This window comes from Macrobrachium rosenbergii, chromosome 59 (assembly GCF_040412425.1).
Source record: "Macrobrachium rosenbergii isolate ZJJX-2024 chromosome 59, ASM4041242v1, whole genome shotgun sequence".
Taxonomy (NCBI): Eukaryota; Metazoa; Arthropoda; class Malacostraca; order Decapoda; family Palaemonidae; genus Macrobrachium; species Macrobrachium rosenbergii.
The window spans coordinates 35,584,614-35,600,974 of record NC_089799.1 but is presented as its reverse complement, the minus strand read 5'-3'; the positions used below and the strand labels follow the sequence as shown (position 1 = coordinate 35,600,974).

The 16,361-nt window shown below is 35.0% G+C and overlaps 1 protein-coding gene across 1 annotated transcript; it reads left to right on the top strand.

Moving 5' to 3' along the window:
• Nucleotides 1-496: 496 nt before the first annotated feature.
• Nucleotides 497-5,953, top strand: LOC136837534 (urease accessory protein UreE-like). Its single transcript, XM_067102380.1, has 2 exons — nucleotides 497-654; nucleotides 4,754-5,953. The coding sequence occupies exons 1-2, from the start codon at nucleotides 622-624 to the stop codon at nucleotides 5,009-5,011; spliced, it is 291 nt and encodes a 96-aa protein (XP_066958481.1). The 5' UTR covers nucleotides 497-621; the 3' UTR covers nucleotides 5,012-5,953.
• Nucleotides 5,954-16,361: the final 10,408 nt, after the last annotated feature.

The window sequence follows — 16,361 nt, the reverse complement described above, 5'->3', positions numbered from 1 at the left end:
GTGAAAAACTGACATCTGCAGTCGAAGTTTAAGGGTGAAAAGAGTAATGATAATGAATGTTATGTCCTTTTTGACCTCTTGCATCTAAAAGCTGTCGTTCAAATTCATTATCAGTGCCAGTTCGAAAGAAGTTTTCTGATGAATCACCACAACCTTTATCTCGGAAATTGATATGAAACCGGTATATTAAGTACTTGTAAGTTATCACGTATCCAAGTTGGACATATTATTGTTAATTTTCCTCCATTATCCGGTAATGACATAATATATCACTCTTTAGATAAATTGGATCATATTGATATCTAGTCTGAGAATGCATTTATAATAAACCATCAGGAAAATAATGAAAAATTTATGGTAAAACTCTTCATTTCTGTCTCAAACCAGCACCAAAAGAATCGAACGCATCGAGGTTATCAGAAAGCGTAGGCATCACTTGTTCCTTTGTATTCTGGTTCGATGAAATTTTTGAAGCGATTAGACTGATAAAGGAAATATGTCAACGTAGAATTTCTGGTGCCGTCATATCACCCATTCGAAAACCAGCCAAGACGAAGGGCTGCAGCATAATCCCGAAAGCATTCATCTCATTCGCCTTTTGCTGATCACTTGTTTTTCAACATGAGCCATCACGGGGATCCATCCCACACCCAGGTGAGAGTTATTACTCTTTGTTTTCAACTTTTCTCTTATAACGTAGAAAAATGATTTTTTTGTAAATTTCATCTGTAATACCAGTGAATATCAATCTTTATATTTATTTAAGAAAACTTTTTTGGACAGCGAATAATGTTGAAAATTAAATGATAGGAAAGATAATTAGCATTTAGAAATATCCCTTGACCACTCGGATTGAATTCACTGAATTCCCCCAATAGTTCGTAAAACTGAAAGGGTATGCGCATACCGCATGCACTGGAATTTCATACATTCCGTTACTGTAGATTTGTTTCTCATAACATGGAAGGCGTGAACGAATGTATCTTGACCAATATGAATTAATTTCATCTCTTCGTTGGAATCCAACTAGACAATTCTGCTGGGATATGGGATATGATTTTACAATGACCTTTGCGATTTTTTCTGACCCAAAAGTAAAGTCACTGTAAATAAAGTCACTAATTGAACCAAGTTATTGTATTTTACTGTAGATAAAATCTAACTTCTGTTTATTTTCTACTAGTAAAACCATGATTGGGAATGCCCAACAGTTGCTGTAATCAGTGTTATTGAAGAGTTAATGTTAGGGAATACTTGATGCCACCACACTTTACAGGTGCCTTCTGGATATTGGATCTAATCCGATAACAGTTGTGTAAATCTGTAAACGAAATCCTTTCGTCTTTTACTATGATTATTTTAAGATTCATATTTTATCTGTTAACAAAACATTAATTTCGAAAGCATTTTCAAGTATTTCCCAAGGTTACTCCACTTCTGTATTTTTTCTTGTCTGCAGTCATTTGCAGTAGCCTTTTTCAGCTATTTCCAGGGCAAGAATCTTCTGTATATCTTTGCACAATTGCCAAAAATCTCCGTGCTTAAGACTTCAACACTTACTCACAGACATATCCTTTCATACACTGGGCAGAAGATGATAAATCCCTAACACTTCTGTTTCAAAGATGATGGAATAACTGTTCATCATCCAACCAATGTTCCTGATTGTTGAGAAACACTGTCATTTTTCGTAAACTTGACTTTAATCTGTTCCTTTTAATCACTCTTGAGAAAATATCCCGCTTTATCTCAGACCTGACTTCACTGCTTGTTACCTTTCCCTTCACCTTTACCCCGTTTATTCCCTTCACCTTTACCCCGTTCATTCCCTTCACCCAATCCATTCCTTGACATCTGAAGCGAACCTTGTCAAGAAATCATATGCTAATTTTTTCGTCTATTTTCCACGATTAGATTGTTGATTCGCCATTGTTTACCTTTCTCGGCATGTCATCATACTGCAAAGGCTATAAATTTAGCGAAAATATATACGTCATTTTCCATCTCTTGCTAACTTCTGGGCTGACCATTTGTTCTATGGCCATGTGAAAAGAAATGGATATTTTTCTTCATGCATTTATCCGCTAATAATAACGTCTTATTTTTTTTATTTGATGGTAATTTCTATACACCTATGGCTTTAAAGAGACAACAGTTTCTTTTACACGATTCCATTTTCCTGACCTTGTGCCGCGCAGGAAAAATCTCGGACCTTTGCCAGTAAATTTCCTTTAAAATTCTGCTTATTCATGTTCTGTTACTAGCTTACACTATAACTTACTCCACTTTAAAGAACTGCTTCTGATTTTTCTCAAATCGTTGAAATTTTCCTGATCCTACTACTTAACCTCTCTGCTCGTTAGCCGCATGGCGTGTTTGCTTTTAAATAAAACTTACGTCCTACAAAATATTCTAGGAAGATTTTATAAAGAATTATTAATAAAAAAAATACTCCATGCTTGACTGCGGCATTATTGACCCGCCACTTATTTCTTATCTTTCAACTATTTTTAAATAATTAGTAATACATGAACAGCATGATTATCTGTTTGAAGGGATTTCCGAGAATCTTCACTGAGATATCTGATAAACCGTTGGCCAATTTTGATTACTGTGGTCGCCTTCCATCTTATGTTTCTTTTATTGTTAATGTCAGGACTTCACTTTCCCTTTTTATCTACTATGTTATACGTCGCAGCCTTTTCTTACTTCTACATTATGCTTGTTCTGTACTAAGAGTGGACATAACTTTCTGCATTTGGAAAGGGATCTAGGAATATTCAAGGGTCCCCAAAAAATGTAACGGAACTAATAGCGGAAACCATATACTTCGATTACTGGTAAGCGTGCGAAGAATGTAGGGATACACTCTTGCGGAGAAAGAAGTGGGAATTCTGGCTAACTTACAACTCATGAACGTGTAATTGGGATGAATATGATGGGCAGATCTGGTGAAACACTTGCATGACAAATAGGTCGCAAAATGGACTTTCCGTGTGCTTTGATATCCAGTTCCCTCCTGAGAGATTCGTATCATCGGTTAGAATGGTGATGGTTGACCTCAGAATCTTCAGCTTTTACGGGATGGGTTTTTAGTTTTCTGTAAAAGAAAACTATTATGCCGGATTTGTCTGTCCGTCCGCACTTTTTCTGTCTGCCCTCCGATTTTAAAAACTACTGAGGCTAGAGGGCTGCAAACTGACATGTTGATCATCCATCATCCACCCTCCAGTCAACAAACATACCAAATTGCAGCCCTCCAGCCTCAGTAGTTTTTATTTTTTTTAAGGTTATAGTTAGCCGTAATCGTGCTTTTGGCAACGCTATAGAACAAGCCTTCACAGGGCCGTGGTTAAAGTTTCATTGGCCGCGGCTCATACAGCATTATACCGAGACCACCGAAAGATAGATCTATTTTCGGTGGCTTTGATTATACGCTGCAGCGGCGGCACAGAAAAACTCCATCGCGCCGAAGAAACTTCCGGCGAATTTTTTACTTGTTTTTTATCTAAATGTATACAGATTAATAATATCCCGCGTTTTTTGGACAGTGGAATAAACGGACTGTTGAATTTCAGCTGCTTTATTTTATTATTTTGTTTTACTGGGAGATCTCTGTTGTATATCTTAGTTGCTTTGTTGATGGTTTTCTAGTCAAAAACGATTGAGGGGGATATTAGTCGAGATACAAATGTGAATATACTCTAGACAGGCAGCTGGCTACATACAAGTAATACAAGTTGCCCTTCTTCAAGAGGAATTATTTAACCTCTTTACTTATAAAATAACACTTTTTTTATGATGTAGTAGGCGATGAAAACCTGAAGAACTTCAGCATCCTTCGGTCTTTTGTGAATTCTTAATCTCAACTGCTGTAGCTTTATCATTGTCAGTTAATTTTGGTGTGAATGAAAATCTAACTGTAGATAATGTGCTTATTTTGACTCAGGAAGTTCTTCCTCTCTTCTCTTTTTGCAGAGTATTTGTGGTTTCATTTGACCCTATTCAGTCTGTTACTCTTTTCTTTCTCTTCTTGATGATGTTGATCAAAGTCAGTTTTGTTGATCTGTTAGCTGCGCTCGCTTCTCGTGAACGTATGTGTTTTGTTGTAATAATCCGGTGGAAATAATCCTTCCTACCGATCATAGACACTGTTCTTTTAAGTCATTAAATTTCAGTTTTCCATTTATCACACATGGACATCAACACAAACATCCATATATATATATATATATATATATATATATATATATATATATATATATATATATATATATATATATATATATATATATATATATATATATATATATATACATATATATATATATATATATATATATATATATATATATATATATATATATATATATATATACAGTATACATTATATTTACATATATATATATATATATATGTGTGTGTGTGTGTGTACACCAATTTAGTAACCACAAAGCGCTCTTAAATTCTCGATTTCTTCACACTCAGGAAGTATTCGTAAAAGAGATTGATATTAATAGAGTTAATTTTAATTATTATTATTATTATTATTGAGAATATGAACCCTATTTACATGGAACAAGCCCACCACAGGGGCCACTGACTTGAAATTCAAGCTTCTAAAGGATATGGCGTTCATGAAGAAGAAGCAACAGAAGGTAATGGGAAATAAAAAAAAAAGTAGTGAGACCTAACCTCACCGACCATTAACTCTTTCACAGAAATAATTGTGTCTGCATGATTTATTTCCCAGGGGCACTCTGACCATCACCACACAGAGCATCACCACCAACACTCCGATCACCATTCTTCGGAACATCACCATCACCACTCCGAGCATCATAAGCACGACCACGACAAGCACAAGGAGCACAAGCACAAGCACAAGGAGCACAAGCACAAGCACAAGGACTCCCACAAGCACAAGGAGCACAAGCATAAGCACAAGGAGCACCACGATGGAGCCTCCTCCTCCTCCTCTGGCTCCGATTCGTCATCCGATTCGGATTAGGCGACGGATCGGAATGGTTCAGTCAGTTTGGCGACTGGCAAGATTCCTGGAGGTTTTAATTGGTTGATGGGCGCTTGATTTATTTTCCTTTATTGCACAGATGTTTCATTATTTAAAGTTTTTGATGTGCATGAATATCAACATATAAAAATATAAAATATATGTATGTATGTATGTATGCATGTGTGTGCGTTTGTGTGTGACTGTTTGATTGTGTCTATTCATTTCTATATGCTGTACAAGGGGTAAGACCCAAGTCTTCCTACTGCTATGTAAAACATGAATTAATGGATACTACTGTCAACTGTGAATGGACAAAAAAAAGGGGGGTGGGGGGATGTCAACCACATACATAAAGACAAACTTCGAACCCAATGCCACCAGACTTCTAGTGTCACCCCTTCAAAAGGGGGAAAGAGTATGTATAGTATATATATATATATATATATATATATATATATATATATATATATATATATATATATATATATATATGTGTGTGTGTGTGTTTGTGCATGTGTGTTTATCTGTATGTGTGCTTGTGTATAAATGTCCATATATAGCCATTTTGCTGCATATTGGCCGGTTTTGCTTGGTACGAATCTGAATTTCACCCAATTTGATGGAATAATTCGGATGACCCGCTAAAAACGCCCGTGGACATTCGGGACGTTTTCTGCCCCCTTTTAAAGACTGGCTTAACTAATGTCACTACTTCTTTAGCAGGAATGGTCCCTGCGTATCAATAGTCATCGTTGTATTAAATACATTTGGCATGTGTTTATTGAATAAATGGAAATTTATAGGAAAATTTATAACATATGAATGTTTGCACTTGTTACTTTTTAATAAATAATGAGACATCTGGTTTTTAATCAGTACTGCATGGTTTGTGATTTTTGGTACATTTATTTTGCTTCCATAATAAATTCACTGTTAAAACGAGAGTTTTATTTTTATTCATGTGCGTATATTGTTTGACATAAGAGTTGATTGTGACATATATATATTCTAAAGGTATTAAATCGAATCACTGTCGCTCGAGAGGACACCCATTTGACTGAAAGTTTTACGTATCTCTTTCGGGTTTCATTTTTATGGTCAGATACTTTTAAAGGAAGATTTTACATGTTTCTCCTTGCTGAATGCAATTATGTCATTTCATGAACATTCTGAAACACACTGCCGCCATATTAATATTGTAAGGGATTTGATGTGACTCCAATGATTCATCATTTGGCGTAACTTAATTTATGATAACTATTAATGTAATCGTTTGTTACCTCGATAAAATCATCACTGAAAACCTACATCGGTTTAAATGAAGTATGGAATCAATTATCGGCAGAGTAGTGAGGAACAAGAGACAGGGGACAGAACGATTGACAGTTAACTACATATACAGGCCTTTACGAGTCTATCTCAGTACATTATACATGCAATCGAAGAACTAAGTAACGGTTTTCATACAATCACGAACATAGAATATGCATGAAAAAGCAAAGCATCAACTTAAATTCGGTGATTCACCCACTTTTATTTGAAATGGACACCTGGCAACTACACCAATCCGTGAACAGCAAGACTGGAAGAGTAACTGCCAGTCAATTCGCACCTATTGCTGCACGCCCGTCATTTAGGAAAATAAAATGTCTGTTTATGGTTATTTGTTAGAATGATATGTATTAATGTCTATCTCTTATCAGCGTGTATTTATTCAAAACAATATATAACCGTTTGCCTCGCATTCCTCCGCGAGGGGGATGTTTTTGTTTATATCTTATTACGCCACAGGGACGAATTAACCAGTAGGTGCTCACCAAACCTAGCTTTGTACTGGTTGATACAGTTGCTTTACGAACATGCATAGCGATAATTTTTTGCTGCCGTTCCGTGTAACCTTATTAATGCTACATACATAAATTTGATGTCATTGTAAAGCTAATGAGTTGTAATTTTTTTATGCCGTGTTAAGAACGTCCCTACAACCCATATAAAGCATACGTATCACGAGTTGAAGTTAGCACCATTGGAAAATGTTTGCAACTTACTTCATTAATTCACCAAAAATCGCTAAACAAAGATACCCAATTTTTTTTATTCAGCACAAAAGTAAAATAAATTGCTCGTTTTTTATATATAAATTTGATATTCTTCATATCATAAACTGGAATTAACGGAATCCCATAGAAAAAAAATCGGTCTTTTCCTTAAAACTAATGGGGAATAATGGTTTTAAATTATCATAAAAAAAAAACTCATATTTTGATCCTTATGAGATCGAAGAATGCTAACAATTCATTTGGAAACTCAGTAGACTAAAATACAGATATCGAAAGTACTTCAGTTAAATCGATCGAATGGCGACACGTAGATTCCTGCTTATCTATATCAATGCGGACTTTGTACTGCTCTGTTGATAACTGGCAAGGCTGCTGTTGCACGGCTTTCATGATATTTTTAACCTAGAAGGTCATTCTAAGCCGTCCATATTTTTATATTTAGTATATATATATATATATATATATATATATATATATATATATATATTTATATATATTTATATTTATATATATGTATATCTATATATATATATATATATATATATATATATATATATATATATATATATATATATATATATATATATATATATATATATATATATATATATATATATATATATATATATATATATATATATATATATATATATATATATATTTATATTTATATATATGTATATCTATCTATCTATATATATATATATATATATATATATATATATATATATATATATATATATATATATATATATATATATATATATATATATATATTTATATATATATATAATCTTTTTACATTAGAAACCAGACGGCGCACAACAAAGTTTTACCTCCTTTGGGATCATTTTTCATTTGCTGAACTAATGTTACACATTGAAAGGCTTATTTCAGCTACGTTTTTGGAGCGAAATGCTAAAATGAAAACACTCTATGGAGAAAAGTTTCATAAAAAGACTAAGAAATCGGATAGGTCGAGGTACATCGGTTCCCGGAATATCTTCCAGAGAAGCAGATACGACAAATCTGTGCTCTCTTAACATATTATCGTAAAAGAATATAATACTGAAAAAGTGGGAACGTACGCATAACTCTTGATCTAAAAGGTTACTGTTGCAATGACGAAATTCAGAAAAAACGGATATATATATATATATATATATATATATATATATATATATATATATATATATATATATATATATATATATATATATATATATATATATATATATATATATATTATTTATATCAGAAGCAAAAAAGTGATGAAATGACAAAAGGGGTGAGTAAAGCCCAGCCACAAGAGACAGATATGGAGGTCAGGGGAATACAAAGGAAGGGGTAGAGCGATGGGCTTTACTCCGCAACCTGATAAATTATGATGAAAGTGTAAAAGTAGAAGTAGGAGTCTTTTCTCAATCAGTATGGAAAGAGAGTGCCGTTATAATACCCACAATGCTAACCATACCTGAAGAGACAGACACTGGCACTTCTTCAGGCAATAAAATTTGAAGACATATAGCAAATGTATTCACTCAGAAGCGTGTGATCATATACACTCAACGCTTTTTGTGGGTAACATTTTTTTTCTTTTTTTCTTCATTGTCGTCAAGAATAATGTGGTCACAAAGGAATGGAATTGTTTAGGTTTTACAGATAGTTTTCTTAGAGCTTTGTGGCTTCTCCGTGATAATGGTCAGCTCAGCTCGTTAGCTGCATAATTATACAATATACACACACACACATATATATATATATATATATATGTGTGTGTGTGTGTGTGTCTGTCTGTGTCTGCGTGTGAAAACATTCTAACTATTAAGGCTCTTTATTGAGGGTAGGTCAACGATTGCGAAAATCAAAATCGCATTGGTGAACTCGAGTGTGATTATTTCATTTAAGACTAGACGACCCGTTGGGTCATTTTTTTGTTTACTACATTTTTAACTAAAGGTCCATACCCATAACCATACCCAGACCCATACACGTACCCATGATCATATCCATACTACCATACCTATAACTATACCCTAACCCATATCCATACCATACTCATACCCGTACCAATACCCATATCTGTATCATACCCATACCCATACCTATACCCATACCCATACCTCATAATGATACCCATACCTATATCCTTACTGTACCCATACTCATATCCATACCATACTATACCATACCCATACCCATATCCATATCATACCCATACCCATACCCATATCCATACCATACTCATACCCATACCAATACCCATATCTGTATCATACCCATACCCATACCTCATAATGATACCCATACCTATATCCTTACTGTACCCATACTCATATCCATACCATACTATACCATACCCATACCCATATCCATATCATACCCATACCCATACCCATACCCAACAGCTGAATTAACCCTACTAATAAAAGTCAGCAAAAGTCTATGGGCAGCACCAGCCTCGTTTACCCTCCGGTGTGCAAAGAAACAAACGGATGAATACACTTTTCAGAGATTTAGTATTTATACTAGACCCGTTGGTCCACTTTTTTATTCACTACATTTTAGACTAAAGGTCCATACCCATACCCATACCCATAACGTACTCATACCTATTTATGTTTCGTACCCATAACCATAGCTATACCTGTATCTGTACCATACTCCTATTCTTATCTGTTCCATACCCATATCCATACCATACCCATACCCATATCCATACCTATAATCATACCCATACCCATACCCATACCCATACCCAAACCTTTACCATACCCATACTGAGATCCATACTCATACCCATATCAATACCATACCATACCTATACCATACCCGTACCCATATCCATACCTATAACCATACCTGCATCCATACCCATACCCAAACCTTTACCACACCCATACTGAGATCCATACCCATATCCATACCATACCATACCTATACCCATATCCATAGCATACACATACCCATACCCATATCCATTCCATACCCATATCTATACTATACCCATATCCATACCTATATCCGTACCCATTCCTGTACCATACCCATACCCGTTTACAGGGGAGGGGGAGGGAAGGGTGATGGGGAATATATAGACAAATAGACAGATAGATAGATAATTGAGCGAGTAAGTCAGCCAGCTTCTCCTAACACCTCTTGCTATTCACACACATTAAGAAAACAGCATCTCTTCTAATGTTGTGGGCAGTCCGTACCTGAGCATCAGGAAATTTGAACTCTGGTGGCTAATTTGAATGGCATAGGCCCACTGTAACTTTAAAATTTTGTTATTTCAAAAAAAAAAAAAAAAAAAAAAACGCGAAAGGCACCCCTCCAGAATAAGAGCTTTCAGAAAAACTAAGTATCACGGCTGTAACTTCAACCGTTATTGGTCCACAGATATGTTAGGACCTTCACCCACCCTCCCACCCACCCACCCCTACCGCATTCCCTGAACCCCAAAAATCAATATCTGGATCTCCGGAACGGCTGAACGGATTTTGATGAAATTTGGCACGATTGGAGACCTTAGTGGGAAACCTCATCAGCCGGAGTTCATCCCGGTCAGCTGAATATTTCCAGAGTTATAAAGGGCAGTTGATATGTATATATATATATATATATATATATATATATATATATATATATATATATATATATATATATATATATATATGTATGTATGATGTATGTATGTATATATATATTATAAATTATATATATATATATATATATATATATATATAATCATGAAGCTACAATGTCCTTAATATCGAAATCCACGCTACCTCGGTATATCTCCGTTGGATGTCGCCGAAGGGGAATTTATATAAGTGATAAATGGTGGAATCGTGGGGACACGAACCGCGACGAAAGCCTATTCAGCGACTCCAGTTGACGTAAACCATTGAGCCATCAAGAGAGAGGTATAAGTCTTTTGCCGAGATGTCGTACTGCTTTTACCCATAGCGGGGAAAGTGTACTAGCCTCGACAATGACCCACCTCCGCCATGACAGTTCATTGGTACGTTTTGGAACGCAGCTCTTGTTATGAAATTTTTATCACACCGTGATTTTTATACAATCATGAAGCTACAAATGTCGCTTAATATCGAAATCCACGCTACCTCGGTATATCTCCGTTGGAGAATTGTCGCCGAAGGGAATTTATATAAGTGATAAATGAATTGGAATCGTGGGGACACGAACCCGCGACGAAAGCCTATTCAGCGACTCCAGTTGACGTAAACCATTGAGCCATCAAGAGAGGGTATAAGTCTTTTGCCGAGATGTCGTACTGCAACCATTGAGCCATCAGAGGGTATAAGTCTTTTGCCGAGATGTCGTTGCTTTTACCGTCGTGAGCGGGGAAAAGTGTACTAGCCTCGACAATGTCGAGGCTAGTACACTTTCCCCGCTCACGACGGGTAAAAAGCAGTACGACATCTCGGCAAAAGATGATGGCTCAATGGTTTACGTCAACTGGAGTCGCTGAATAGCTTTATATATCATTTATCACTTATATAAATTCCCCTTCGGCGACAATTCTCCAACGGAGATATACCGAGGTATGGATTTCGATATTAAGCGACATTTGTAGCTTCATGATTGTATAAAAATCACGGTGTGATAAAAATTTCAACAAGAGCTGCGTGTTCCAAACGTACCAATGAACTGTCATGGCGGAGGTGGGTCATTGTCGAGGCTAGTACACTTTCCCGCTCACGACGGGTAAAAGCAGTACGACATCTCGGCAAAAGACTTATTCTCTTGATGGCTCAATGGTTTACGTCAACTGGAGTCGCTGAATAGGCTTTCGTCGCGGGTTCGTGTCCCCACGATTCCAATTCATTTATCACTTATATAAATTCCCTTCGGCGACAATTCTCCAACGGAGATATACCGAGGTAGCGTGGATTTATATTAAGCGACATTTGTAGCTTCATGATTGTATAAAATCACGGTGTGATAAAAATTTCATAACAAGAGCTGCGTGTTCCAAACGTACCAATGAACTGTCATGGCGGAGGTGGGTCATTGTCGAGGCTAGTACACTTTCCCCGCTCACGACGGGTAAAAGCAGTACGACATCTCGGCAAAAGACTTATACCCTCTCTTGATGGCTCAATGGTTTACGTCAACTGAGTCGCTGAATAGGCTTTCGTCGCGGGTTCGTGTCCCCACGATTCCAATTCATTTATCACTTATATAAATTCCCCTTCGGCGACAATTCTCCAACGGAGATATACCGAGGTAGCGTGGATTTCCATATTAAGCGACATTTGTAGCTTCATGATTGTATAAAAATCACGGTGTGATAAAATTTCATATATATATATATATATATATATATATATATATATATATATATTAATATATATATATATATATATATATATATATATATATATATATATATATATATATATATATATATATATATATATATATATATATATATATATATATATATATATATATATATATATATATATATATATATATATATAAGTATGTACATCAGTAAAAGGATTGGAAGAAATCAACACTCTGAAGACGCTGGAGCCCTGCAGTCCGAGTAGCACGCACCGGTTCTTGTGCCTCAGCAATACAGGTGTTGCAGAAAGGTTTCTCGGAAAGTTGCCGCCGCTCAACCAGGAGACCGAAAGTCCGGTAATAATAGAACACTTGGTCGGCAGAATGAGATATTGATACGATCAATGCCTCCTTTTCAGGCGGCAATAAAGTGATATATTTTAACGTCGGAAAATTACAGTTTGAATGTAAGTTGAGTGCAAAAAGAAAGTGTTGCCAGTTTCGGAATTATTCTCGATAATGTTGTCCACGTGAAACGAACAATGGAAAAATACAAGCTTCTTTCGGTTTTAGATAGTATGCTCTCGTGGTTGAAATTATAATTTGTTGCGAATTGTTTAAGAGCAGTAAAGTAATTTCGGACATTTTAAAAAGCTAGATATTTTGTTATTTAAAAAAGTTAGAATGCTTCAAAAAGTTAAACGAGCTGTGTGTGGAAATATAATGGTAATGTAAACATTTCTTTGGAACGTCTGCGGAACTCATCATATGGATGTGACATCCCTTCCATAACAGTTACGCATACTAGTTTCTTAACTAAACCACAATCACACACACACACACATATATATATACATCCACCTATACGCCTGTTGCATGGTAAAGTAAATAAGTTATTGATCATCTGAGCAAACTGGCTGCGAAATGTTCTGAGCAGGAGAGTGACGCGGGAACTGGGCGGGGAAAGTAATGAATGTTTTAGCCATTGCAAACTAAAGGGAGAGGTATTTACATCCGCGCACTTGCAAGAACGGAGAAATAGAGAGATCAGGGAATTCCGATTTATTAAAACAGCTCCATCTAACTTTAAAGTCTTCTTAGTAGTGGCATGACAGACAGGAAACGATGATATGAAACCGTGCAAGACGGAATCATGCTTCTAAAATGTATCATTATTCATTCTAGTCCACCAAATTTTTAAAAAGGTCCAATATGTGATATTCTTTCCTACTGCAGATCTCAAAAGCACATTCATCGTGAATAATATTTTCAGTCCAAATAATTCACACGGAAGAAAGCGAAAGAGAGAAAGAGATTAGGAATGAATAACGCAATAATTAAAGATAGGAGATGCTAGAGAACGTAAGCCAGTACGCACAGGCAGAAAAAGACAAAAAAAAAAAAAAAATAGATAGCAAAGGAGTATGAGAATGACTCAACCATATAAGTCTATAGGTCAAAATAACCACCCGCAGCAATAAATGAATTTTTAGGGAGTAACAAACCTCTTTAGTAATTTAGTAATTTTATTTTTCACATTGAATATTTTTTTTGTGTCAGTTTGCTGAGTTATTTAACCAACACCATGACCAGTTTATAAATTAATTTTTGCTATGGATAAGCGTTAATCCTTGACCTGCTGAAGTTACATTTATCAAATAAAAGGAAAACAAGAAACGTTGTAATACCGCTGACAGAAACTGAATTTACTGTTTTTCAAATACTTCACCTCCGAAGCTGGGAAAGCACTGAAACTAAATATGCAGAAATAAAATTGGGTAATAAAGAAGGAATAAAGGAATGCATTTGATATTTCGTTTATGAACAGGATTGTAATTCTCATGATTTCTATATCAAGTTGACGCTAAGATCATCCTTCTTTACACCTCAATTATGTGATATGATTAATTAAAAAAAATAATACTTGAGGAAAAAAGATAAAAAATTAAATACTGCAAAACACAAATGTAACTAATAAATAGATATATCTGTAACGTGATGACATTGAGGGAATTGTAACATCGGTCTTAAATTGTATTTTAACAGTTTTTTTTTTTTTTTTACCTACGCATAGGTTGTATCTAGTTCCGCTTGGCACCTGCAATATGATGAATATAAAAGGTGCCTTATTTTATCTTAAAAAAAAAATCTTTTAGTGGAATCTTTGATAACCAAGAAGAAAGTACTCCCAGTCGTTACAAAACCTAACAAATTCAATCCGTTATTTATGAGTTCGGCTGAATTATCAGCCTTGAAAGTTTCTACAAAATCAGCTTAAAGGGAAAAGTGATCATTAATAAGTATTCCTCAGAAATAAGGCCAAAGCACTGTAAGAAATTAACAAAATTGACCAAAATATTTTTAAAAAGATACAAAATTAAAGGATATGGATATGGATATATATATATATATATATATATATATATATATATATATATATATTTATATATATATATATATATATATATATATATATATATATATATATATATATATATATTATATATATATATATATATATATATATATATATATATATATATATATATATATATATATATATATATATATATAGTATGCATTATCAGTCATCTGCCATCCATGTTCTATGGTAGGGAATCATTTCCTTCCTGGAGAGATGACGCCCGAAAAAATATTCGTATTTCAGATTTTCGGGATTTAGGAATTCTAGCAAGACACGGTTGCATAACTTGAAAATATCGTTGCAGAATATCGAAAAAGGTGACACCTCTTTCAGACGAAGATTTTATTATTATTATTATTATTTTTATTTTTATTATTATTATTGCTGATTCAGCTGCATTTATTTTGTAGAAGACTTTTTCTATTCTCCTTATTGCGGACTTCTCTTCATTGGGGGTGCGTGCTGAAGCAGCAATAATATTCAATAAAACCTGTTTAAAAGAGGGTCTGCTGCCAAACTATATTATTATTATTATTATTATTATTATTATTATTATTATTATTATTATTATTATTATTATTATTATTATTATTATTATTCAGATGAAGATCTACGACTCAGCTACGTGAGATGATTCATCCACTTTAGGTTTAGGTGTGGCGATACTGGAGGAGTTTGAGGTATTATTTATCAGCAACCTTTGACATTACATTTGTAATGTGGCTCTCTTCTTCATAAGGGACGCCAAGAATTCAAGGAGAATGTTATCACGGAGGGGCTACATTTTGTTCGGTGGTGATTAAATTTCCTGAAAAGCATCACATTCTCAGGTGTACTCTTAAATAAAATTGAATGTCAGAGAAATTCCTTGGAATTAGAAATATGAATCACAGAAGCCATATATTCTTTTTATCTTTCTCTGACAAGTTCTCTCCGAAAATATACCGTATGGAGTTTAAATATGATTTCTGGCTGGAAATGCGTTTTGACTATTAACATTATGAAAGTAAATAAGAAAAAAAATATATATATAGATAGATAGATAGATGGGAGGCGATATTCACTTATACCCTCTCTTGTGGCCGACTGGGTTAGTGAGTCCCTGTAGTCCTGAGTCCTCGTCCGTCGCTGGTTCGACCCCACGGGATGGTGGACTTATTATCAACTAAAAAATTCCCCTTCGGTAACATATATGAAAATATATTATTTCCGAGGTAGAGCGAATTGGATATTAAAGGAGGTTTGTAGCTTTCTGATTGTATATGAATCACGGTGATGTGATAAATAGTCATAATATGGCTACGTGCGACAAACGCACTACACGGTCAACATGGCAGAGGTGGGTGGATAGCGTCTCCAAATGCAAAACACCTGAGTTCGACGGGTGAGTTGATGGGAGGCGATATTCACTTATACCCTCTCTTGTGGCCGACTGGGTTAGTGCGTCCCTGTAGTCCTGAGTCCTCGTCCGTCGCTGGTTCGACCCCATCGGACGGTGGACTTATTATCAACTAAAAAATTCCCCTTCGGTAACATATATGAA

Bases quoted from the DNA above. Each gene is read 5' to 3' on its own strand.
- LOC136837534 (XM_067102380.1), top strand. From the start codon at position 622: ATGAGCCATCACGGGGATCCATCCCACACCCAG. The intron at 655-4,753 runs GTGAGAGTTATT...TTTATTTCCCAG, and splicing joins GGGATCCATCCCACACCCAG to GGGCACTCTGACCATCACCA.